The sequence below is a fragment of the Canis lupus genome, chromosome 17, assembly GCF_011100685.1.
Source record: "Canis lupus familiaris isolate Mischka breed German Shepherd chromosome 17, alternate assembly UU_Cfam_GSD_1.0, whole genome shotgun sequence".
NCBI classification, from domain to species: domain Eukaryota; kingdom Metazoa; phylum Chordata; class Mammalia; order Carnivora; family Canidae; genus Canis; species Canis lupus.
In genome coordinates this window covers 35,059,127-35,082,571 of record NC_049238.1, presented here as the reverse complement: position 1 = coordinate 35,082,571, position 23,445 = coordinate 35,059,127, and the positions used below count along the sequence as shown (strand labels likewise).

At 42.0% G+C, this 23,445-nt stretch overlaps 1 protein-coding gene across 5 annotated transcripts; it reads left to right on the top strand.

Annotated features, from left to right (window-relative positions):
- The first annotated feature begins 122 nt into the window (after positions 1–122).
- On the top strand, positions 123–21,752 carry LOC100856603 (zinc finger protein 2). Of its 5 annotated transcripts, XM_038561409.1 has the most exons (6): positions 123–497; positions 3,606–3,721; positions 14,589–14,660; positions 15,981–16,067; positions 17,974–18,087; positions 18,624–21,752. In XM_038561409.1, the coding sequence occupies exons 2-6, from the start codon at positions 3,670–3,672 to the stop codon at positions 19,628–19,630; spliced, it is 1,332 nt and encodes a 443-aa protein (XP_038417337.1). In that variant the 5' UTR covers positions 123–497; positions 3,606–3,669; the 3' UTR covers positions 19,631–21,752. The 5 variants fall into 5 exon arrangements, with proteins under 5 accessions (XP_038417337.1, XP_038417336.1, XP_038417339.1 ...); XM_038561408.1 differs by lacking the exon at positions 123–497 and having other exon boundaries at positions 3,625–3,721; positions 15,941–16,067; positions 18,573–21,752; XM_038561411.1 differs by lacking the exons at positions 123–497; positions 3,606–3,721 and adding an exon at positions 3,958–5,140 and having other exon boundaries at positions 18,573–21,752.
- The last annotated feature ends 1,693 nt before the right edge of the window (positions 21,753–23,445 follow it).

Genomic DNA, 23,445 nt, shown 5'->3' with positions numbered 1-23,445 from the left:
GGCCAGGATGGCACAGCAAGTGCCCAACAAGAAAGCCCTCTTCCTCTGGGGTGGGGAGGGAGCGCCTGAACCTGGCGGGGGGCAGGGGGGGAGGGAGGTGGCGGGGGCGTCTGCCAGGAAACCATGGCTGGCCCAGGAATTTCTGTTCTCCTTTGGACTCTGGAATTAAAAAGGTGAAGAGATGGACAAATGAGAGGAAAAAAATTCATCTCATTGGTAGCTTAGCAGGACTAGATAGAAATAGAACTGCTTCAGTAATTAACTTGAGGGGTGCCACCTGTCCCTGACAGGCCTTTTGGCATTGGCCTGCTGCAGAATCTGAAATTTTGGTCCTCAAATTTAGGACAGAGCTTGAACCAAGGCCTGTGTCACGATACACATTTGTTACCCAGGGGAGTTAATCAATAGCTTAACAGGGATGTCCCTTCTTCCATAGTGCTCTGGTGTGCCACTTGATGTCAACTACTTTCAGAGTAGCTCTGGTCCCCAGCAACCTGGTAAGTTTGTGCATTACCCCAACATTCCCTTTTGCTGCTCCTTTGCAATCAAACATTCCTCCCATTCCAACCCTTGTGACCACTGCTCTGTTCTGTCCCTAGAGTTTTGCCTTTTCCGGAATGTCATATAAATAGGATTATACAGTATGTAACCTTTTGAGAGTGGCTTTTATACCTCAGCATTAAGACCTTGAGATCTGTGTTTTCATGGGGATCAAGAGTTCATCCCTTTGTACTCGAGTCCAGCTGTCCTGTAAGGAAGGCTGTCCTAAGGAACTATAGAGCACATCTATTTACATGCTATATACCAGAACACTTGCCCACATTTAGCTGCAGAGAAACGTACTTTAAACATGTGCCCAGCTAAAATTCTATTACCATGGAAGATGGAGAGAAAAAATGGGAAACAACAAAGTTTAGGAATAATATTGATAAACTGTAGTTTACCCAGAGGAAGAACAGGTAGCAAGAACATCTCTAAATCAAATTAGCCTGAAGGAGATGGCTTACCCAATTTTAAGAACTAATTATAAAAAACAAAAATGTGAAAGGTCCTTTTGGTTTTTTTTTTTTAAGCTTTTTATTTACTCATGGGGGACACACAGAGAGAAGCAGAGACATAGGAAGAGGGAGAAGCAGGCTCCTCAAGGGGAGCCTGATGTGGGGACTTGATCCTAGAACTCCCAGACCACGCCCAGAACCACCCAGGCATCCCTGAAAGGTCCTTTTGTAAGACAAAACTGAAGCACAGATTTTTCTACAGGTCCTCTGTGTGCTCAGACATCCCTCATCACACAACCTCCAACTTTCCTGGGTTGGGAGCCCCATGGTAAAAACAGAAACGTGTTCACAATTAAGCCTCAGGTATATGGAGTCATTGAGGGTGGACTAAAGATGCCCAGTGGTGGCCATTTTGAAAAAAAGTATTACAAAAACAAAAACGTAGACATAGAAAGCCATTCCAATCTGGAATCAGACTTGGGTATGAAAAGAAGCAGTGTTTTTCAGGTATAGTGTGAAATTGTGCCTATTTCTCTCCCACCCTATCACCCAGCTTCTGATGATACACATGCACTCCAGGAAAGAAAGCTAGTAGTAGTAACTAAACAATATTACTACTAAGTAGCCAAACCTCTTTTCTAGAAGAGTAACCATCTCCTCCCCCTTAGAATGAGTGACAAAAATTACCACTAAGGGCCATGCTATTCTTCTAAGGTAGCCCCTCTAAAAAGGCCCCATGACATAAAGGGGTGATGCTTTCTTCTGTGAGAGAGGTAGGTAGGTGGATAGATATTGGAAGGATGTAGATCTGAACAAAGAATACCAGTTAGCAGCAGCTATGAAGAGATGCTTAGAGAAATAAGGCCAAAAGGTGTCCAAGAAGAGTCTTACAACTGCAAGAGGTGGCCTAGGAAGAGCAAAGATTGCTGGTAGAAGCAACTTAGGAAGTAATACAGGCAAGCAGAACTGTGAGGCAGAGGAGTATTGGTTGAAATAGGGACACTGCAAAGCTACTAGCCAGAGTCCCTAATTACAAGCAATCCATCATTTTTTTTTTTTCATTCCACTCCATCCCTACTTCTTATAGAGAAACATCCATAAAAGGGGGAAGGCTGAAATCCTATGTGGCAAGTTTGTTTTAATGATTACAGATTCTTTGACACACAGTCATGGGTATATGGTGTCTTCCTTTGAATCTGGCCAAGCTTGTAACTGCTTCAACCAATAGTGTACAACCAATAGTGTACAAGTGACACTACTGATTTTCAAGGCTAGGTCCTAAAAGGCCAAGGGGCTTCTATTTTGCTCACTGAGGTACTCTCTTGGAGCACTGAGCAGCCATATACCCTGCCTGATTACCCTGAAACCATCTACTGTGAGGTAGTCCAAGAACAAAGAGAAACTACAAGTAGAAACTCTGGCCCATGGTCCCAACTGAGCCCAGCCACGGCTGCCCAATTCAGGTACCAGACACGAATGGAGAAGCCTATTTAAGTCCTCCTAACTGAGGGTCCAGAAATCATAAAATGGTGAAGCAGAAGCAAGCCATTGCTGCTGAGCCCTGTCCAAATTCCTGACCCACAGAATCTATTAGCATGATACACAAGTTTTAAGCTACTAAGTTCAGAGTAGTTTGTTACATAGCAGCAGATAGCCATAACATCCTGAAGTTTGTCAGAGCTCACAGCTGGTGGGCCTAGCAGAAATCTGTTTTACTCTAGACTTGGTGGGTAAATGTTGTTTCTCGGTTAGCTGGTATCCATATGTCCTTCCTCTTTTACACCAATCAGTTGAAATTCTTGGAGCATCCTTGGTGATTCAGTCAGGGTCCTAGGACAGAGCCCTGTATCAGGCTCCCTGCTCGGTGGAGACCCTGCTTCTCCCTTTCCCTCTGCTGCTCCCCCTGCTTAGGCTCTATCAAATAAATAATTAATTTTAAAAAATAAATTCTCTTAAACTTTCCAGCAACATGACAGATTGGATACCTTGAATAACTCTCCTAATTGAAAACACTAAATATGCTGAAAAGTTCTAGAACACCTTTATAAACACACTGGTGGTCAAGCACAGAAGTGAGGAATTTGCAGATTTAAAAAAAAAAAAATTGAGAGCCAGAACTCTGAGAAGTGAGCAGGGAAGCAAATCTTTTACATTGCTAAACCCTGGAGAACTTAAGTTTCCACGCTGACAGCTACTTGGGTGAGCAAAGATAAGAGATAAAGCCTACAGGCTTCACCAAGGGTGGGGAATTCTAGAGGGAACTCGTCGAGGACCCCCAAATTTCCATTCGTGGTATCAGGCTAAATAAATTAATAACAACAAAACACCACACAGGAGGAACAGCAGGAAAATATATCAGTCTCAGACATCTTACCTTTAATCAAGTCCTAATTCTGGAAGGTCCAAACCCTTACTACAGTATAAGACTGTCCCTAATCCAGCCCCCAGTTATGGTTGTCAGCCCCTAAATATCCACTGGCAACTCATCTTGCTATTAATTCTCCCCACTTTTATCCTCTAGTCTTTATCTTTGCAGTACTATCTCTCTGCATTGATTGAACTTCTCTTTCTTCTTCTTCTTTTTAAATTTTGTTTATTTATTTGGAGGGGGACAGAGAGGCAGAGGCACAGAGAATCCCAACTTGGGCCTCCACCTCAGAACCCTGAGATCATGACCGGAACCCAAATCAGGAGTCGGAAGCTTAACCACCTGAGCCACCCAGGTACCCCTTATTTCTTCTTAATAAAGTACATACCCTTTTTTAAGTGCGCCAGTAGCGTCCTATAATTGGTCTTTTTCAAGTGTAGGAGTTATAGGCCTTTTTCAACTTTCTCAGCCATAGTTGATTGCTTCCTGGTTGTTCTTGCATGGTGTCTTAGAGGTGATATATAGAACACACTGCATTGTGTTGTAATACTTTTACATTCTTTTTTTTAAATTTTTTATTTATTTATGATAGTCACACACAGAGAGAGAGAGAGAGGCAGAGACACAGGTAGAGGGAGAAGCAGGCTCCATGCACCGGGAGCCCTACGTGGGATTCGATCCTGACGTGGGATTGGATCGAGCCCTGGGCCAAAGGCAGGCGCCAAACCGCTGCGCCACCCAGGGATCCCTACTTTTACGTTCTGTTTTTTCCTTTGGACCATGAGTTCATTGGGGGCAGTAACTGTGTCTTACTGGTATTTGTAACAATGCTTTATCTATAGTAGGCATTTTAGTTTGTTTTTTTTCAGTGAAAATGTGGACTTTCACTACTAGATCCGAAGTAGGATTTTATCATATTCGTGTAATCTCCAGTGTTTTCTGAAGCGCTAGCTCAGTGGTTCTTAGCTTTAGCTGCACTTTAGAATCACTTGAAGATCTTTGTAAACTCTCGTTCCTCAGACTGGACTCCAGGTATCAATATGCCCAAAGCTCTTCGGGTGATTCCGACATGCAGCCAAGGATGAGAATCCCTACGATGTCTCCGACTAGGGCCCTTCCAGCAGTAGCAGGAAGACAGGCTGGAGTGCGCTCACACTGTCCGGAGTCTGTCCAGGTGAACACACGTGTATCCTGGGCGCTCCTCTTCCCGCACAAAAATGTGCGCATACCGTGTCTCAGGCCCAGCCTCGTCCTCAAAACCAAAATCTGTGTGTCTCCAGCCCAAATTTCAGAACCAAGTCCCCGAAAGTGTACAAGCTGAAGCAGAAACAAGCCTCTTTGAAGCGCCAGGGGACTCGTCCTCGGTCTTCCGGGCGGTGAAAACCAAGGCTAGGGACCGGCCCCATAGGTCAGACACATTTCCTTCCGACGGCCCTTCCATCGGAGGCCTGGAGGGGACGTGACATCACACGTAGGCGGTACACCCAGGGTCCCATAAATCTCCCAGGCATCAAACGTTCCCTCGCCCAGCTACAGCAACTGGGACACCACCACCGACCAGGTCTAAAGCGGACTCTTTCCCAGGAGCGTGCGCTTGCGCAGAACTTCTTACGTCATATTGGAGCGCGCCGACCGCTAAGACTTCTGGGGAATGGAGTCCCTGTGAGAAGGCCAAACATTGGGAGCGCGGACGTCAGAGCCTGTGCGCAGGCGCATTGCTTTCCCGACCTGAAGAGGCGCCGTCTTCCTGGGTCCCGAGCACTCTGTGCCGGAGGTGAGGGCTGCTGGCGTTTGTCTTCGAGATGCGGAGTGAGCGCAGCGGCCGAGAGAAGGGGACACTGAGAACTTGGGGGAGGTGCTGTAGAATGGGGGACGCGAGCGGAGGCAGGCTGCAGGAGAGAGAGTGAGAGTGTGTGTGTGTGCGTGTGTGTGTGTGTACACGTCCCAGCTCCGAGAAGTGCAGACAGAAAGTTGCCGCTCGCCCGCTGTGTGTGCGTGTGTTCCGTGGAGTGTGGGCACTGTTACGAGTGGTCTTTCAGTATACACTCACTATATGCTAGATCCCAACTTTCAGATTGGAAGTTTAGATTCCTCCTCCGCTCCTCTCGTCCTCGTCCCCGTAATGGGTGTTTAATAAATATGAGTGGAATTGACACTAAATCTGTGGGGCAGCCCACTGCGTCTCCCTCCCTCTTTCTCAGAAAGCGTCTCAGAGTGTCTCGCTTAGCTCCCTCCCTTGGGCGTCCTTACGAGGCCCTCATTTAAGGGTAGATAACATTTTTTAGACCTCCTCGTTGAACATTTTATTTAATTTTTTTTTTTTCATTTTATTTAATTTTAACCATGGCAGTTCAACTTTAAAGCTGGTTGGAATCCATTGTTGACACCGAGGGTTGTTACTTAGTTTTAGCTTATTGACAAGTTTAATTCTAGAAGTAACTACGTCTCTAAAGATATCCGTGGTTTAAAATAAAGGGGGGGGGGGGATATTCCTGAATTGAGCCTGAGATGCAGTCCTTTTAAGATCTTGGTTTGACATATTTGGTTATCCATTAAACCAATAATTAAAGCTACCTTAATGCCTAATGTGTCTGTTTCAGCTGTCAACATCATGCACAATCTTTTCTTAGCTCAGAGGAACAAGGGGTAAAACGAATGTTTTAATATCACTCTTTAGTTGCATCCTCTTGATGAGGTTGGGCCTTTCATGTAGGAGGCAGGATTTTTTAAAATTTTTTTTATTTATTTATGATAGTCACACACACAGAGAGAGAGAGAGAGAGAGAGAGAGAGAGAGAGGCAGAGACATAAGCAGAGGGAGAAGCAGGCTCCATGCACCGGGAGCCCGATATGGGATTCGATCCCGGGTCTCCAGGATCACGCCCTGGGCCAAAGGCAGGCGCCAAACTGCTGCGCCACCCAGGGATCCCCGGAGGCAGGATTTTTTTAAAAAAGATTTTATATAATAAAGATAAGCAGAGGGAGAAGCAGGCTCCCTCTGGGGAGGCTGATGTGGGATTTTCTATCCTAGGACCCTGGGATCACAACCTGAGCCAAAGGCAGATGCTCAACCACTGAGCCACCCAGGTGCCCCGAGGAGGCAGGATTTGAGGAAAACAAAAACAAAACAGGAAATAAGTAGCAAAGCATTAGGCAGATTTGAGAGGGAGCTGATTTTAACTGAAGTGTCAAGAAGTAGTGGGCAACAAGGGTGGAGAAAAGTACACCGGCATGAGGACACAGAGGATCAGGACAAAATACAATAAGCAGCATGGATTGTATAGTTCCAATCTGGAGACTGACAGGAATAAAACTATTTGGGGACAGTAATTCTAGAGGTCACATACAGGACTAGAGAAAAGAAGGGACTAACTCGTGGCAGAGAGCCAGCTAGGAATGTAAAGTTAGTCCTTCATACCTGAAGTATGGTGTCAGAATACCATACTAGGGTAGGGAAGGATAAAAATGATAATGCAGAGTAAGGTCGGAAGGACCTGGTAACTAACTAGATTTGGAAGGAAAGAGAGTAAGGTAAAAGTTTGAGTTGGGGCATCTGGGAAGATAATAGAACATCTCACAGAAATGTACAACTAGGGAGAGGGGTTAATTGGGGGATTTGCATAGGGGAAGATGTTTTGAGGTGCTAGCAGAATGCCTAAATCAAAATTTGCAGTCACTTGGAAATGCAAGCTGAGTTTGGAACAGGTACTGGGACTAGACTGGGAAGCATTTCTGTAGAGGTAGACAATGGAGCACCAGGTAGATGGACTGTCTGAAGAAAAGCAAGAAGAACATTGTTATAAAGACTGAGCATTGGACAGCATCCGAGTTTCCAGGACAAGACCGGGGAAAAGAGACACAGGGATGTGGTTTTATTGGTAGGAAGAAAGTCAGGCTGGTGCAGTATCATAGCAGCTACAGGAACCACTTAGAGAAGCAGGAACTTGTCAGAACCATCAAAAGCTGCAGAGAAATAAAGAGAAAAGGACTATCGTAATTAGAGATAAAAATGCATTGGTAATTTTTGAGGATGCAGTTTTGGGGTGGCAAAAGCAGAATAATGGAGTCAGAAAGAGGAGGTGGAATTGATAGGTATGTGTTACCAAGAAGTTTGATCATGAAAAGGAGAAGCTAAAATGAAAACCCTTGCTAGAGACAGGCCGTGGGATGCAGTGAAGATAGTTTCAGATAGATGAGGGTCATGTATGTTGGAAGATGTGGGAAAAAAAAGCTACTGGTGAGGTGGAAGATGGTGGAGAAAGAAAGACTGTATTATGCAAGGAGCAGATTCTGAGAGGCTACAGTAGTCAAAAAGGAAGTAGGACACAGAGGACACTCAGGGAAAGACCTGGAGACAGACAGTTCTGTTTCTTTGTGCTCACACTCCATGCTAACCTTGCATATAGCGGGTACTTAGAGATATTTGTTGAATAACACAATGAATGAGTGGATGCATGTGGGTTGGTGTTGGGCAGTAGAAAGGAAAGCAATTTTCATTTATTAAACAGACCATAAGATAAATCCTTTACATTAACTGCCTCATTTACTATTTATAACTACTCTGTGAAGTATGTATTGAACAACTGGAGGTCCACTTTAAGCTTAAGTGATCTGCCCACGCCTTCACAGTTAATAATTAAATGCCTGTGGAATGCTTTTTTTTTTTACCACACAGACCTGTCTCCTTTGGAACTCACTCTTGTGAGTGCTCTGCCCAAATTGGAGGGTAGCCATGGAGGTTTGGAACAGCTACAGAACAAGGATGGGAACAGTAAAAGCTTTCTAGGCAAGGACTCATTTGAAGATCTAGAATAAGATTTGAAGACTTTTTTCCTCCAGAAATACTCCTGAGAGCTAGGACTAGGACAAGATAAAACATAAGTGATTCCATTTGAATTTGGTGGATTTGGGGAGCCTTGGGTATCACTCAGAGCCTCCTGAAGTGACTGCCAGGGGAGGGAAGTCAGCCTGGCAGGGAGCCCATGGATAATGAGCACCTTGGGAATATCCACTGGTTACGTAATGGTTGGGGAGCTTTTATGCTCACCACTGTTTGTAATTTGTTCAATGCTCACTTTATGAAGTCATAAACTAATAAAGCTTTGAAAATTGTCTAAGGATTTAAACATTGAGCAGTTTCAACTACAATTTCAGATGTAATTCAACTGATTTGTTTGAAAAGCTCAGATGCTTTAGACAACATATTCAAATACTTTGATTCCAAAGTTATTACTACACTTACACCTACTCTAAAACAGCAACAACACATTGTAATTAATATTTTCATTATTTCTACCTTCCTAAAATTATAACATTATTTTAAGCTAATGCTAACCGGTAGCATATTATTTTATATGCTTTATTTGTCTTCTATTTAAGAATCACAGTAACTGTATGAGATGGGTACTTTCATTATTCTAATTTTACAGATAAACTGAGAAAAGGTGAGAAACTTGCCTAAGATCATGCAGGTAGTAAGAGGCAGAGCTGGAATTCTATTTCAGGCAGTCTGCCAGAGTCTGTATATCTAATGATTATACTCTCCTGTATCTCTAAATTCTAATTTTGACATCTAACTGGGGCCCAAGAGTAATGTTTTAAGGCCCTCCTGGAAATGGAGGAATCTTGACAAGCAAAGGAAAGAATACTGTCTTAACACAGCTTGCATGCTACTGATGATATTTGTTTCTATTTGTGTATATATCACCCTGCCTCTTCCTAAAAGGATTCAAATCTCAATTTCTCCTCAGGTCAAAATTTTTATTTTATAGTTATACTAAGCATGTTTTTTCCAGTAAGTTTTTTTTTCAAGGCTTTTACCTTTTGCATAGGTTTTAAACATTTTTGCAACCTGATATTCACCCTCAAGGTAGTATTCTTTTAAAGTTCTGCTTGGCCAGTGTTCAATAACCCATTGTCCCATAAATATGTATTGATCTGGTCTTTTGGTGTTTTTGAAAACTGCACCTTATTAGTATCTTATAACTAATAAGATGAGATAGTGGGCTCCTATCTCCTAAGGGAGGAAGAATTAAGTCTGCATGGTTACTTTGCCTCTTTAGAATCTGAGGTTGATTCAGTATTGGGGCACATGCTCTTTTTTCTTCCTCACCCCAGTACTGATGTGTCTGTTTGGGGTTTGTAGTTCCTGATTCTAGGATTACATGGTTTATCCCCATTCTCTAGGTTTCTTTTTTCATGTTTAGGTGAATTTATACAAGTACATATCCTAAGGATACTTTGTGAATAGTCATACAATTAAGAGGAAAAAAACCAAAGTACTTATTTATATTACTAAAGGCAGTAAACCTTGCTCTCTTTGTACTACCACTTTTAAATATATTAATTTTTCTAGTTTGAGTATGGAACTCATGGTCTTTCAGAATTCAGACTATTTCATTTAGCAGTAATACTTTTTACAACTTGGCCAGTGGAAACCACAGTCATTTGATTTTCTCCTATCCAAAGGTGAGGGAACAGCTCAAATTCTAAATATTCCAAACTGTACTCATTAGCTTTCCTTCCAAACCTTCTTCTTCTCTCTTTCTCATCTCCATGAATGGTACCATTGTGCACACTGTTGTTCAGTTGAGTGACCTGGAAGACTTCCTTGCCTTTCTCATTACCTTCATCCTCCACTTGCAGCCAGTCTGTTGTCTCTTCTTCTGTCCTGACACTAGTTCCCCTTGTGTCCATTTCTGCTGGTACTACTTCTGTTCAGTTTTGCATCATTTTTCTTTTTTTAATTATGAGATTCCTCATTGGTCTGCCCCACTTCCATTCTTGCCCTCCTCTAGTCCCATTCTGCTACAGCTACCCAGAGTGGCATGGCTGCCTGTGTTGGAGGGCCCCAAGATCACCCATGTTAAGGGAAGGACGTGGAGCTCAGCCTATAGTTGCACTCATGGCTGAGATTATGACCAGGATCTTGCAAGGATGCACAGCTAGGTCATAAGGGGAAGAGACAGGTAGAGTCTAGAGGAATCCTTATGGAGGCTTTCTTGTTCTCTCTTCCAGCCATGAGGGGTCATACTGAACCATCTTCTCCAGCAGTGCAACAACATGCATGTGATATTCTAGCTCACAAAAGCTCATTAGAGACTCAGAGACCAATTTTTTTTTTTTTAATTGAGGGCTGGTCAGGTAGGCAGCCTTTGCATAACATACCAAAATTCCAGATCCTCTAGCAGGAAAGCAAGTGTTCAGCATAAAGCACATTGTTTGCTCAAATAGTTCAGGCATAGTGGACCATCCCTCTCTCTTAGATAACCCTCCCAAAACTGAAGTTCCCAGACCCTAGCCAAGGGTCAGTCTCACAAGTAGATCCTTCTAAGAATACCAGTCTTGGGTCTGCTATAACTTTTCTATATCCCCTTTCCTTCCTATTATTTTTCCTGTAAAGTAAATACATACTTATAGAAACAAAAATCAGGATATAAAGAATTATAAGAAATAAAATAAAACCACTTATAATGCCACCACTCAAATTCCACTTATATTTTAGTATATATTCTTTCAGTCTCTTTTCTATATATATGTGTATACATAAATAAGTGATTTTAAGTGTGCATTCTTCACTTAATATTTGTGAATTTGTTTAGAAAAAAAATTTTTTTAAGATTTTATTTATTTATTCATGAGAGACACAGAGAGAGAGAGGGGCAGAGACACAGGCAGAGGGAGAAACAGGCTCCATGCAGGGAGCCCGACATGGGACTCGATCCCGGGCCTCCAGGATCACACCCTGGGCTGAAGGCAGCGCTAAACCACTGAGCCACCCAGGCTGCCCTAGAAAAAAATTTTTTAACAAACAAAACATCACAGACAAAGTTGAACTCTCCTGGTTATCTGACCCAATCCCATATTGGGATAACTCACAATTTAGTGCTTATTGTCCCATACAGATTTTTGTAGATACTATTTACCTATTTTTAAGGTTTTTTTAAAAAGATTTTATTATTTATTCATAAGAGACAGAGAGAGGGAGAGAGAGAGAGAGAGAGAGAGAGAGAGAGAGGCAGAGACATAGAGTGAGAAGCAGGCTCCATGCAGGAAGCCCAATGTGGTGGGACTTGATTCTGGGACTCCCAGATCATGCCCTGAGCTGAAGGCAAACACTCAACTGCTGAGCCACCCAGGCATCCCAGGTTGTTGTTGTTGTTGTGTTTTTTTTTTTTTTTAATTCAAGATTTATTTATTTGAAAGAGAGAGGGGTGTGAGCTTGGTTGGGAGGGGCAGAGGAAGAGAAAGAATCTCAAGGAGACTCCCCACTGAGCACAGAGCCTGACTTGGGGCTCGATCTCACAACCCTGAGATCATGACCTGAGCTGAAATCAAGAGTCAGGGGCTTAATCAGTTGAACCATACAGGTACCCTGATCTGTTTCTAAGTTTTATATAGATATTACACAGTAATTCTAAAACTTTCTTATTTTTGCTCAGTAATTATATTTTTGTGATTTATTATTAACATAAGGCTCTACTTCACTCATCTTAATGTATAATATTCCAATACACATATTCACACACATGAAATAAAAATGTATCCTTCTGATGAACATTTAAGTCATTTGCAGTTTATCACTAGTGATTGTTTACTCAGTGATTCGTAATGCCAGCTCAGTTGTATATCAGGTTTCCCTACATGCTTGGATATGTTTGGGGATTTTTTTAGTCTAGTCTATTGGTCTGTTATCTGTGTGGCTATTTTCTTATGAAAATAAAAATCACATTATAGCATAGAGGTTAAAAACTGATTGACAGACCTGGGTTCAAATTCTACCTCAACTTCTTAAAAAGCCTTAATTTTCCTAATCTGTAAGATAGTACCTACCTTATTGATTTATGAAGGTGGAATTAAATTATCCTTTAAAAGAGTGCTTAGTTCGTGTGTCTAGGTGGCTTAATTGATTAAGCATTTCACTCTTGATTTTGGCTCAGGTCATGATCCGAGTCGTGGGATCGAGCCCCAAGTAGGGCTCCCTGCTCAGTGGGGAGTCTGCTTTTCCCTCTTCCTCTGCCCCTCCCCCTGCTTGTGTGCTCTCTTTCTTAAATAATTTTTTTTTTTTTAAAGTGCTTAGCGCAGTGCCTGGTAAATAGCAAATGCTCAATAAATGCTAGTTATCATTAACATGATGTTAAATGGTATTACAGTGCATGTATGGGCTAGGCCACAAATTATTTACTCGTATCTCCTGTTCTAGAAACTTAGGATATTTCAAATTCTTCCTGTACTGTAAGGATTAGTAAGATAATAAATGTAAATGTAGCACTCAATAAAGGTTAGTGTTAATGATGACTAAGGATGGATATATATATATCCTCACTTATTTCCTTAGGACAAATTCCTAGTAGAAATTTACTGAGCCAAAGAATATGTGTATTCCAAGCCCCTTTATACAGATTGCAATGATCTTTCTAAAACACAAATCTGATGATAGCACTTCCATATTTAAATCCCTCAGTGATCTCCATGCCTGTGGTCCCTCTTCCATGTATGGGACCATACAAAGCTGTCTTTGATCTAGCTGGTCTCTGTCTACTTCCCCACAGCACTGCTCACAGTCTAGACCTCTGCCATTCTAAACTAGCTAAAGTTGTTAATCTTTTCCATGTAACGACCTGCCTCCTCGTTTTTGAAAAACTTGGTGTATTTTTCCTGCCTAGAATGTTCCACCTCCTCCCCCAAATCAAAACTTACCTTATAGGGACAACTAGGTAGCTCAGCAGTTGAGCATCTGCCTTTGGCTCAGGTCATGACCCCAGGGTCCTGGGATGAGTCCCACTCTGCAGGGAGCCTGCTTCTCCCTCTGCCTATGTCTCTGCCTCTCTCTGTGTATCTCTCATAAATAAATAAATAAAATCTTTAAAAAAATTAAAAACTTACCTTACATCCCACTTCCTCCAAGAAACATACAACCTCCTATCTGGGTGAGCAAGCCTCTGAAGGGCTCTCATAGTCTGTTGCGCGTATCTCTTTATAGTACATATCACGTGACATGTTATTTGGGTTACTTGTTTTTCCTGTGTTCTAAGCTATAAGCTTTTGGAGGGCAAGGACAGTGTCCTATGGTTTTTGTGTTTGTTATAAATCATTGGTGCTAAAAAAGTGTTGGTTGGATAGTTGAATAAATATATCCCCCTTGACTGCAGGAGAGTAATCAGTGAGCCACCTCTTTTCCTTATTTTTCCTGGAATCACATTTCCCTTCCCATTCATGAATCCCAGAAATGCTTGACTTAACTGTGTTTAATTAGACTCTTGACTGTGGGAAACTGAGACCTACTCAGCTAACTCAGTTGAGTAAAGGAGGTTTAATAATAGGATTCACACAAAGCCTAAGAGCGTTAGAGTGTTAATGGAAATCAAAGAATAAATAAGGCTAGTCTAAATGCAGATTGGAGCCCACGGTGGTACTGCATGAATTAAAGGACTCAATGCCACTAAAAACTCTTAGGGCTTCACTACTAATGTGACCAGGCTCTTCTTCCCCCTGCCTGTGACTAGTCTGTGTCATGCCTCCCACATGTTCATGGGTTTTGTTTCCTTTGGCTCCCCTGATCCTCATAGAGGATCCTCCATCATAATATCTTTTCCACTCATCACCCACCTGTTGTACCGACATTTCTTAGTTCACATTCACCTTCTCAAGCTAGATCACATTTCAGTCTACTGGCCAGCCTGTGCATTGCCTTCCTGTGGCCTAAGTTAGTGTGGCTCCGGGAGGAGACACAGCATCATGTGGAAAAAAACGTAGCTTCTCTGTTAGTACAGGGTTGCAAATGGGGTATTTTTTCTTTAAAGAGGCTATGGGTATTTACTTGACATGTCTTATCCATATAGTCATTTGTAAAATTTCTTAGGTTTTTCATCTGGTAACCATCAGGGCAATATTGAATGTGAGTTCATAAATCAGAATAAGCTTAATATGTTCTTGATTCCCAGGAACAGAACTTTTCCTCTGGGATCATGGTAAAACATGCTATTCAGGACCCTACTGTGTCCTGAATAGCAATATCTGTGGCCTTTCACTCCAGTTGTGGGTTGGGTTGGGGTTACTCTCGCGCTTGCTTTGCTTTGCCTTCCCTTTTTGTAGGGTATTAAGAAAGAATGAGTATATAACTCACATATTTGGAGATTTCTTGTTTTATGGTTCAGAAAACTACAAACCAAGACTGGCCTTTCTCATACCGTCATTCTCATCCCACACCTCTTCCTCATTAGGACTCTGCCCTTTTCTACAAGGAGAGCACGTAGGAGGGAATGGCTGCTGTGTCTCCGACTGCCAGATTCCAGGTGAGGTAGACTTTGTGTTTCTGAAATACTCTGTTAGTCTCCAGAATATAACCACTTTTCTCTCTTTATGCTGGAGTTTCTTCAATCAAACCTAACCAGGTGAATGAAGGACTCCATAGAGAATGTGTCTTTCCCATTTGATTTGTGGAATACTTCAGTGACCTTTTCTTGCCTTGAATGTGTGCCCATCACCTTGTCACCAGGCACACAGCTACTGTGGCCTTTGCTCTGAGAGATTTTGCCTAAAAAATGGTGGTACAGGTAGGCTCGGATGGCTTAGGGAACAGTTCTAGTCCTGACTTCCATTCAGTGCATCCATCTGAGAGCAGACCCCAAGTATTCCAGGAACTGTTGGGTTAGGCTGGAGAATATGACACTTGCTATAGAGCACCTCAGTGAAATAGTAGAGTCCTGAAGAGAAATGAATGTGGGTGGAGACATGTGGCTTGCCTCATTCTTGCCCAGGGACACAGAGTCTTGAATTCTATGCTCTGGCTTAGAACTTCAGCAAGCACACTGGAGATTCATCTGGAGTTTTAGGATTGGGAAAAGATGCAATCTTATACAGTCACAAAGCATTAGCATGAAATGAGGGGATCATAATCTCATCAATACCATCATTTTAAGGATTTGTAAAAAAAAAAAAAACAAACCCAGATAATTGGTGGAATTTGAATAAGGTTATAGATTACAGTATAATATCAGTGCTATTTTCTTGACTTTTATAATTATACTGTGATTATACAAGAGAATATCCTTGTTCAGATAGAAGCAAATGTGGAGGGAACCCTGGGTGGCGCAGCGGTTTAGCGCCTGCCTTTGGCCCAGGACGCGATCCTGGAGACCCGGGATCAAATCCCACATCGGGCTCCCGGTGCATGGAGCCTGCTTCTCCCTCTGCCTATGTCTCTCTGCCTCTCTCTCTCTCTGTGTGACTATCATAAATAAATAAAAATTTTTTTAAAAAGAAGCAAATGTGGAAAATGTTAACATTTGGGGAAGCTGAATGAAGGGTACATAGGCATTCTTTGTTCCATTCTTGCAAATTTTCTGTAAGTATGAAAAAGAGCCCCTGAAACTCACAGGCTCAGCTGTGACTAGAAGAGTTAATGCCAAGAACTTCATGCCTCAGAGAATTATGCCACTTTCCCCCAGTACTTCAAAGCTCTATTTCAAAACCCTCTCTCCACAACCTCAGGGCTGTCATCTTTAGAACTGTTTTATCTGGTCCATGTAAAGAGAAGGGCTATGAGTAAGGGGCAATGTGATTGTGTTTCCAGGAATCAGTGACATTTGAGGATGTGGCCGTGATTTTTACAGATGAAGAGTGGAGGCATCTGGTCCCTATTCAGAGGGACCTCTACAAGGAGGTGATGCTGGAAAACTATAAGAGCATTGTCTCATTGGGTAAGGAGAGCTTTCCATAAGAAGTTAGACTCTGTACTGTGTTAAGGGGCGGGGAGGCTGAGGGGCCAATAAAGGATACCTCTTTTCCCACCTGAGTTCTGAAGCACTGGAAGACAAGATAGAAGAGTAGAAGGAGGGATGCCTGGGTGGCTCAGTGATTGAGCATCTGCCTTTGGCTCAGGGCATGATCCCAGGGTCCTGGTCCTACATCAGGACTTGATCCCAGGACCTTGATACACAGGGAACCTGCTTCTCCCTCTGCCTATGTCTCTGACTCTCTCTCTGTGTCTCTCATGAATAAATAATTTTTTTTTTAAAAGGAAGAGTAGAAGGATATGGCTTAGGTGTACAACAACTGTGGGCTTCTCAATCCTGAACCCCAGCATTGGACAGACTTACTTCCTGAGCCATAGGCAGATTGTACAACCGTGGCCTTTCTTGCTCAGCAGCCTGTCCCTACAATACAGTTTGTCCTTCCTCCAGAGTGGGAGGGGGGAGGGCAGACATTAGAAACTGAGTTACATATGCCCAGTTCCTCCCCTAGCTCATCAGTCAGGTAACTTACTCAGCAGCAGCCAGAGGACTAAGGGTACCATCTTGTTAGAGAAAATTTCTCCTCAGAGAAGCAGGGAGGGAGAAATATTTCCCTTTAAAAAGAGGGCTGTATGGGTATAGAAATACAGGGCTATAACTGAGAGTAGGTCATTAGAAATGTGTTTGATTTTGAATATTTGGGAAAGAGAAATATTTTCTAATTGAGCCCAAGGATCACCTGTCTGGTTGTATGCTGATTATCTGCTGACAAATCAGCCACATGCATTGCCTCCCTGTGGCTTCTTGTTTCTGATTCTAGGAATTCTATTTTCCCCAATATTTCATCCCACCAAAGCCTGTGACAAAGGCTCAGCAATCTCCCTTAATGCTCCCTGAACATTCTATACTGTTTTTCCAATTTGGCCTATTTAAATTCTTGACCTGCTTGGTATAAAATCTATAGTGTGATTCCTTTGACTGTCACCTGCTGCTTCTTTTACACTACTTCTAGGATGGGTTCTATTTCTTTAAACAATCAAATATGGATAGATTCACTGTAGAAATTTGTCTCAAGGAAATCATAGGATTAGCAGCCCCTGATATACAAAAGCGTTCATCACATGATTGTTTGTTAATAGCAAAAACAAGTAAAAACAGTCTGAATGTCTGTCGGCAGGAGATTAAATTAAGATTATTCCATACAATTAACATCATGTAGCCATTAAAGTGGTGAGGTAGATCTGTACTAATTGAAATAAAAAATATTTTCCGTTTATTATTATGTGAAAAAAATCAAGTTTACAAATCAACATTATTTTATAGCCCAGATTTTAACAGAATGTATGTATAGATATTTTTCAGTTTCAAAATTAATAGAAAAAATGCATACAAAGTACAAAAGGTGATTTTTCTTTTTATTTCTACTTACCTTTAATTTTCCTACAATGAACATGACCTACTTGTTTAAATAAAAGCTTAATATTGAAGGGTAAACCAACAAATAAAATTATACATTTTTACTCAAGATGATCTGTTTTCACTCTTACTTCCCTGAGCCAAGGATTCTTTCCCCCCATTCCACCAGTGCTAAAGCCAGAACATCCCATTCTCTTCAGTGGGGAGGATAAACACATTAATTCATATGATTTTATCAATGTTCTGACCAAGTGCTACTTGTTCCTTTTTAGAGCCTCAGTCTTGATCTCCATTCTGAGCTCCCTGCATTCTTTTGCATTACTTTGTACTCTGCGCTCCTGGTGTGCGCCCTCTGCCTTTCCATTTTCTCTCAGAAAAATGTAGAGGCCGGGTTTAAGCTTTGGGATAGTTGAGTATTTTCATCCCATATCTGGCTTGTTTCTTTCTCCCTGAGCAGGACTTCCAGTTCCTTGTCCTGAAGTCATTTTTCAGTTGAAGAGAGGGGATGAGCCTTGGATAGTTGATCTTCATGGATCCGAGGAGAGAGAATGTCCAGAGAATATCTCTCTAGGTAATTTTGTGTGAACAGGGCAGGGCAGAATTTTGTTTTGTGGTTGTCATTTGGGTGTGTGGGAGGGAGGATTGGGTACCATGTTTTTCTCACACTCACATCTTCTGCTCTAGAGTTTATTCTCTGTCACCCACCAGCTTTCCTTTTTTTCTCCATACTTGAAAGTGTTACTCATCTTTATCCACCAAATGTTTATTATTCTCTCTGATATGTCATGTTGCAAAAAAAGAAAAAAAAAAGATCTCTCATGTTGCCCATTCACACTTTGATATTCCTCTTCCCTACTATCACCCCCCAACACTTAGCATATGCTTCTAATTATACTGGCCATACTTTCAATGGAAAGTCTTCTCTCTTCTGAGCTGTCCACTATCAGCTCTATTCTAGACTGTTCCCAGCATGTATAACCACCTGTGGGAGCAAGCGGGGCAGTCACCATGCACTACTTTTCAGATTTATTGTAACATGTCTTCTTTCTGCTGTAGTATTTTCTAGCCCAGGAGAGAAACTACATCTATATTTTCTGTCCGTTCCAGACTGGGAGACTAAGCCTGAGATTCACGGTACTTCAGATAAAGAAAAATCAGAAGGCACAGTGAGGGGGAAGCTTGAAGGAGAAGTTCCTGTGTGCCCTAAATTTGAAGTTCATGCACTAGAGAGTGAGTCAGAAGCAGGGAAGGAGAGCTCTGCAGTGCAGACTTGCAAGAAGTCCCTTTCCCAGAAGGAAAACTTGCAACAAGAGTCCACCCCTCTCAAGAAAAGTCTTACTAAAGGGAGAGACCAGGAATGCAGCAACTGTGGGAAGACCTTTTTTGACCACTCATCCCTTATCCGCCACCAGAGGACTCACACAGGTGAGAAGCCCTATGACTGTCATGAGTGTGGGAAAGCCTTCAGTCACAGGAGCAGTCTCAGTAGACATCTGATGTCACACACTGGGGAGAGCCCCTATGAATGCAACGCATGTGGGAAGGCTTTTTTCGACCGGTCGTCCCTAACTGTCCATCAGCGAATTCATACCGGAGAGAAGCCCTTTAAATGCAGTGAATGTGGAAAAGCCTTCTTTGACCGTTCGTCCCTTACTCGACACCAGAGAATCCACACTGGGGAAAGCCCTTACGAATGTAATCAATGTGGGAAAGCCTTTAGCCAGAAAAGTATTCTTACTCGCCATCAGCTCATCCACACTGGCAGGAAGCCTTATGAATGTAATGAGTGTGGGAAAGCCTTCTATGGTGTCTCATCACTGAATAGGCATCAGAAAGCTCACACTGGAGAGCCTCGCTATCAGTGCAGTGAGTGTGGGAAAGCTTTCTTTGACCGCTCATCCCTTACACAGCATCAGAAGATTCACACTGGAGACAAGCCATATGAGTGCACCGAATGTGGAAAAGCCTTTAGCCAGAGATGCCGGCTTACACGACATCAGAGAGTGCATACGGGAGAGAAACCCTTTGAATGCAGCGTGTGTGGGAAAGTGTTCAGTTCTAAATCGTCCGTTATTCAACATCAACGGCGTTATGCCAAACAAGGAATAGACTGAGTGGGGCGAAACCTTTAGTCAAAGGACCTCCATAGAAACTCAAGATAGGTCTTCCCCATCATAAGCAAATCCATCATGTGAGCATTCTTCCTATTCTGGCTTCTACTCTCCTTTTGCATTTCTGCTACCACAATGTGAATAAACGTTCTCCACCTACCATGTTATAGAACTGATGTGGGATGCCAGAAATTAGGATGTGACTCTGAGGGGTCGACACTTTGCAGAAGTTTGTCAGACAACAAGATAAACAGTAGGAGGTGATCCTCAGACATGCCTCTTGTCTGAGGCCCGAGATACCATTGCACTTTAATAACTGGAGGCTCGAAGAGGAGGGAAGGCAAAATTAGAGCAGCACTATTGTTTCCAGAAAAGTTCTTTTTATAGCTGCATCCCTTTTTCCAGGGGCTTTTTTGGGCACCAACCTTGTTCTTTGTGTCCCACCTTTTAGGTCCCTACTACTACTACTACTACTACTACTACTACTACTAGCTAACTAGCACTTATTGAGCGCTTATTATGGGGTAAGCACTCAGCAGAGAGTTTGGCAAAGAATAGATTGTTTGGTTCTCTCACCAACCCTATGAAGTAGAAGTACGTACTGTTACCATCCTTGTTTTACAGACGAGCAAACTGAAGTTTAGATGTATTAAATAATCTGCCCAAAGTGACACAGCTAGTAAAAGGTGAAGCCAATCCTTGAATACAAGTCTACCTTCAAAGTCTTTTCTCTTAACCTTTATGCTGTATGATTTGTTTAATAATTTATGTACATGTATGATCTCCTCAACTAGATTGTAAGAACTCGGAGGCATGACTTATGTGTCTTTGTAGCTCACACAGTGCCTTGCACATAATAGGTGCTCAATAAATATTTATCTGCATTCATGACTTTTCTACCTAACAAGCTCTCTTTATATAAAACACCTTTTAGATGTATATCCTTTCTCTGAATTTGCAGTCTAGCCTACACCTTTATCCTCTCAGGCTCCCATTACTGTGACAGTCATTTCCTTTTTTTTTTTTTTTTTTTAAGATTTTATTTATTCATGAGAGACACAGAGAGTCAGAGACACAGGCAGAGGGAGGAGCAGGCTCCATGCAGGGAGCCAGATGTGGGACTCGATCCCAGGTCTCCAGGATCAGGCCCTGGGCTGAAGGCGCTGCTAAACCACTGAGGCACTGGGCTGCCGGTGACAGTTATTTCCTAATTGGAATTCGTCCCTCTTCATTATTGAATAGGGGTATGCTAAGCTACAGTGCCATAATAAGTAACCCCCCAACTGAAGATTCATGTCTCCCATAAAATCTGATGTGAGTCAATCTATCGTACTCCATCCTTATCATTTAGAACATGTTGCCTCTAAGGTTATCATGAAAGAGAAAGCTAGAAGATATTTTAGGATATTTTTAAGGGCCATCATGTCTGTCCACATCTCACAAACCAGAACCCAGCACCAGAGGCTAGGAAAGCAAACAAGCAATATTTGGTTAACATCAACAACTCTGTCACAAATTACATTTTGCACATTACTAACATTTTGCACATTACTGTTAGACCAGTCTTTCTAAATAATCCCTTCCTGCTCATCATTGCCTTACCCAAGACCTAAAATAGCTCCCTATTTAATGAAAGCTTCTCTGAATATTTCAGGTCTGCCTTGATGTGATTCCATCTCATTGAACTTTTAAGTTCTGACCTTCAAACCTCTTCTATACCCTGGGCCCAGCCCTATGTTTTTATTTTATTAAAGGTCAGGCACTAGGCACCTTTGACTCTAGGCATCTGCATTCCCTACCTAGTTGCTTGAGGTGAAGCCTGGAAGAGGACGATTCTGAAAGGCTGTCTGGAACTTAGCTCACCCTGCATGAATCCCAGTGGACCAAGATGCATTTCTCCTGGGAGTTAAGAGTCAGATTCAAGGAGCTGGATTGCCAAACAGACCTCTCCCCAGCCTACTAACGACTTTTCTTAAAGCAGATGAGTGGCAGGGAAGACTTTTCACATGTGGACTCTTGAAGCAACTTGAGGAAAAACACTTCAGAAAGTGCAGAATCTATCAGAGTGGATAATATCTGGTCTTATTTAATAAGTTAAGTAGGAAATAAAAGGGACTATGACAAACTTTTGACTGGTGATTCTATCTGAGAGTTCTGAATCTTTAATTTATTCCCTTTTTAAAGGTAAATTGAGGATCAAGTATTGCCCTAAGCTATTTTGCCATTGTCAGCACGAGGAGACTAGAACAAATTCAGAATACTGATGGACTTTGGAGCATAGTGATAAATGAAACAGAATGGGGACATAAATTCTATAGTTTCCCTTTGTTCCCTTTTTAAATTTGGTGATCTACAAAGCACTTTTTTAAAATGTGAAGTACTGTTCCACCTCTTACTAAAAATTCTAAGGGAAGGGCCATTTTACATTTTAACTGATATCTTTCAATAGGGCATACAGTACCGAACTTCAATTTTGAGGTTTTAGCTTCACCAAATGATCATTAGTAGTATCAAATCTTGGAATCAGGAATTGGTCAAACTGGAAGTATGCCATATTTTTAAAATTGAAAATGAAACTGGTGGAATTAGTTTTAATAATTCATTCAATAAATATTTGAATTTAATTCAAATATTTAAAATTTTCACTCCATGTTATTTCAACATGTAATCAATATTTAAATTATTGAAACATCCTTTTTAATTTTTTTAAATTTTATTTATTCATGAGAAACACACAGGCAGAGACATAGGCAGAGCAAGAAGCAGGCTCCCCGTGGGGAGCCCAATGTGGGACTCAATCCAGGACCCCAGGATCAAGACCAGCCAAAGGCAGATGCTCAACCACTGAGCCATCCAGGCACCCCCCTACATCCTTTTTTAAAAAACGAAATATTCAACCACTTTGTATTTAGAGCACATCTCAAATTCAGACTAGCCACATTTCAAGTGCTCAGTAGCCACCTGTGGCCAGAGGCTACTGTATCAAACACAGATTTGGATAGCCATCAGGAGATTTTAGAGGGAAAAGATAAAGGGGTTATTCTGATCATTGGAGATGTTGGAGGGATGCTTGCTTCTGTCCATGTGGCAAGCACGCTGCACCTGTAGAAGGCAGTCTTCTGCTTTCAGTAGGTCAAGTGGGATCCAAGTCCTGGAAGTCTCTTGTTACCATCCCTCAGACACATTTTTAACAGATCTCAAAACAGCTGCTTTGATCTCTGTGTACCTGACTCCTTTGTTCCGAGTTGGATCTTTTGTTATCTCAATTGGGGAAGAGATTTTACTTAGGAACCTCTAACAACCCAATCCGGATATGGAGGAGGAAATACCTAGGTTTGCCAGTTAGTGAAAAATAAGATACTTTGTGTGATCATTTCACCTTTTTCTCAGCAGGATATGAGAATCCATTATGATCTGGAGGGAGGGGGGTGTTCTATTAGAATGGCAAAGCATGAATGGGTGCTGGCAATAGACGTACCCAGTAGAAATCACTGGAGCTCCCCCACCACTCCAAAATTGTCAATATAAAACAGTGAGGAAAATTATAGCCATGATGATAAAGTTGGAGGACCTGGGAGTGATTCATCCCACCATTTCCTTTCCAGTTCCTTGATTTGCTAGTCAAAAAGCTAGATACTAAAAAAAAAAAAAAAAAAACCTAGATACTAGAAGTTAACTATCTCTGATATTACAGAAAATCTAATGAAGTGAAGTCACTGTGGCTAGTTCTGTGCTTTGCCTTGTTTCTATTTTGGAAGATAGCTATAAAGTGCTCTTTGATATGTAGCCACTGATCTAGTTAACACATTCTTTTCTAT

Coding starts and splice junctions, on each gene's coding strand:
- LOC100856603 (XM_038561409.1), top strand. CDS start 3,670: ATGACCGGAACCCAAATCAGGAGTCGGAAGCTTAACCACCTGAGCCAC. Junction 14,661..15,980: donor CTCCGACTGCCAGATTCCAG/GTGAGGTAGACT, acceptor TGATTTTTACAG/ATGAAGAGTGGAGGCATCTG. Junction 18,088..18,623: donor TCCAGAGAATATCTCTCTAG/GTAATTTTGTGT, acceptor TGTCCGTTCCAG/ACTGGGAGACTAAGCCTGAG.